At 40.7% G+C, this 2252-nt stretch overlaps 2 protein-coding genes across 2 annotated transcripts; both read left to right on the top strand.

Moving 5' to 3' along the window:
• Positions 1 to 301: 301 nt before the first annotated feature.
• TEOVI_000194500 (uncharacterized protein) lies at positions 302 to 1246 on the top strand (the record flags this gene model as incomplete). Its single annotated transcript, XM_067225098.1, has 1 exon — positions 302 to 1246. The coding sequence occupies one exon, from the start codon at positions 302 to 304 to the stop codon at positions 1244 to 1246; it is 945 nt and encodes a 314-aa protein (XP_067081199.1).
• A 268-nt stretch (positions 1247 to 1514) lies between these two features.
• TEOVI_000194400 (uncharacterized protein) lies at positions 1515 to 1940 on the top strand (the record flags this gene model as incomplete). Its single annotated transcript, XM_067225097.1, has 1 exon — positions 1515 to 1940. The coding sequence occupies one exon, from the start codon at positions 1515 to 1517 to the stop codon at positions 1938 to 1940; it is 426 nt and encodes a 141-aa protein (XP_067081198.1).
• Positions 1941 to 2252: the final 312 nt, after the last annotated feature.

The following is a 2252-nucleotide window of genomic DNA, read 5'->3' as shown; positions in this document are numbered from 1 at the left end:
TATATATATATATATAGATCTGTTCATATTTATACGTGTGGTTCCCCGCAGCCACGCCCGGCCAACATTTTTATTCCGTATTCTCTTCGCATAACGCATTTATTGTTAAATTCCATGGGGTAAGTGACGGTCACAAGGCCGCTTTTTATTTTATGGAGACTTTTGTCTGTCTTTTAACTCGTTTTATTTGATTCATTTTCTGTTATTTGTGTGTGTTTTTTTTTCTTTTTTCTCCCTCCCCCTTCGGTTTTGCCACACCCCAAGGTTTTATATAGTGAAAGACATAAAAGGTTATCACCTCATGATACCAGCCGCTATGCTCGTAGCAAATGTGTTTCTGCTGGCTGCGTGTTTGGATTCGGTTGCAGCCGTGTTGTTGCCATTTCCTCCCAGCTTTTACGTCACTACCGGTACCACAATTCCTTTCATTTCTTCCCCACCCGTAGCACAGAGTGGAAACATTTACGCCTCCAATGAATCCAAGAGGTTGCGCGTCGATAACTTTTTTATGGGATTTCAGTACTCGTTTGTTGCAGATGGTAAACTGGGACGCGGTTTCGTGTTCGAAAGCATCGAGCCCATCACCACCACCACCGCCAGCGGCAACAACAATAACAACAATAATAATAACAACAATAATAACAATAGTAGCGAAAAGAAAAGTGGTAGGGGAGGTGAAGAGAGAATTTCTTGTCGCTCGTTTGCGTTAAACCGCGGCCTTACGGGGTTTGGAGTTCCGGATGAGTTTGTTAGGCACGCGGAGTCAAGTCTCGTCCGTGGTGTGAAGGTTTGGCGCTACACGGGGTATAGCCGAAGTGGTGTGGGCCCATTGCAGGAGGTGGATTATTTTATTCGCAATGGTACATTTCATGCCGTGCCATGGCGGGTACAAATACGACGGCGGCAGACTGCATTGAAGGAATTGACGGGAAGCCCCATGACGCTTCCGAACTGGCGGTATTTTGGAGGTCTTTTCTTTGATGAAGTGGCAGTCCCTGAAGGGCCATACGAAGACAAACTTGAGCGCCTCATGCAGGACACAACTGTCACGTTGGACTTTTATAATTTTGTCCCCGCGGAACCGCATCCATCGGTATTTTCCGTCCCGGACAATTGCAAGGAAGTCAGTGCACGCTTTACGGGAAATGATGTGGATATATCGTTAGCACAACGCTTCCTCGTGGATTTGAGTTTGTACACTCCTGTGGGTCGTGAAATGCTGCGGGAGGAGTTGAATTCCGCGTAATGGGAGCAATAAAACCTCTTGTTCCTTGTTCCTTGTTCCTTTTTCTTTTTTCTTTTTTTAAAAAAGAAAAGTAATATTCATTCTTTCAGAGTTGTTTTTATATTTGTACTTGTTTGATGACATTGTATTGGTGTCTTTCTCCTTATGGAGGTGGTGGTGACGTTTTCTGATTACTATTTGGTGTCATTGTGGTTCTGGGATGTGAGATCATTACTCTCGAGCATTTGTCACGTCTTATATACGGATATTGAAAGAAATATACATATTTATGTGTGTGTTGATTGCTCTATTTTCCCCTTTTAAAGTTTCATGTTCTTCTTTTCTTTTTTTTCTTTTCGGCCGTTTTTTTTCTTTTTGCTGGATTTTTATTTGTGGGCATATGTGTTTGGTTCCCGCTCTCTCTCTCTCTCTCCCTCTCTTTTTTTATAATTTCCTTTTGGTTCGTTTTTTTGACGTGTGTTCTGTGTGGTTGCTCAGTTTCGTATTGTTTCCTTTGAGACCGCTCGGCTTACTCATCATTTCATTTCATTCCTTCGCAGCTGTTTTACGACTCATTTGTTGTTATTGCTGTTATGTTACTGTTATTATTATTATAATTAAAAAGTTATATACCTCATATGTTTCTCTTCATTTTTTTTTAAAAAAAAGAGAGCCGGATTTAAAAAAAAGGGAGGGGGAAGTATCGGCGATTTGATGTGCGAAGTAAATTGCGAGTAATGGAGGAAAAAGGGAAGAGGCATGGGAATATAATTTATGAGCGTCTGTGCTTTGGTTCACTTGAAAAAAGGAAAAAAAAAGAAGGAAGAACAAAGAAACAGTCATTCCGCTTTTAAGTACAAAATGGAAGCAGATTGTGACACCTTTCTTTTCTTTTTTGTTGCTGTTGTTGTTGTTGTTTTCTTATTATTTGTTTGTTTCTCCCCTTTCCTCCCCCGTCTTACTTAAGTTCTTTCATCATCAAACATCACCGTGTATATATATATATATATTTATGTGTGTGTATATA

The sequence above is a fragment of the Trypanosoma equiperdum genome (assembly GCF_001457755.1).
Source record: "Trypanosoma equiperdum strain OVI genome assembly, contig: ctg_455, whole genome shotgun sequence".
In the NCBI taxonomy this organism is placed as follows: domain Eukaryota; phylum Euglenozoa; class Kinetoplastea; order Trypanosomatida; family Trypanosomatidae; genus Trypanosoma; species Trypanosoma equiperdum.
This window is presented reverse-complemented; position numbering and strand designations above follow the sequence as displayed.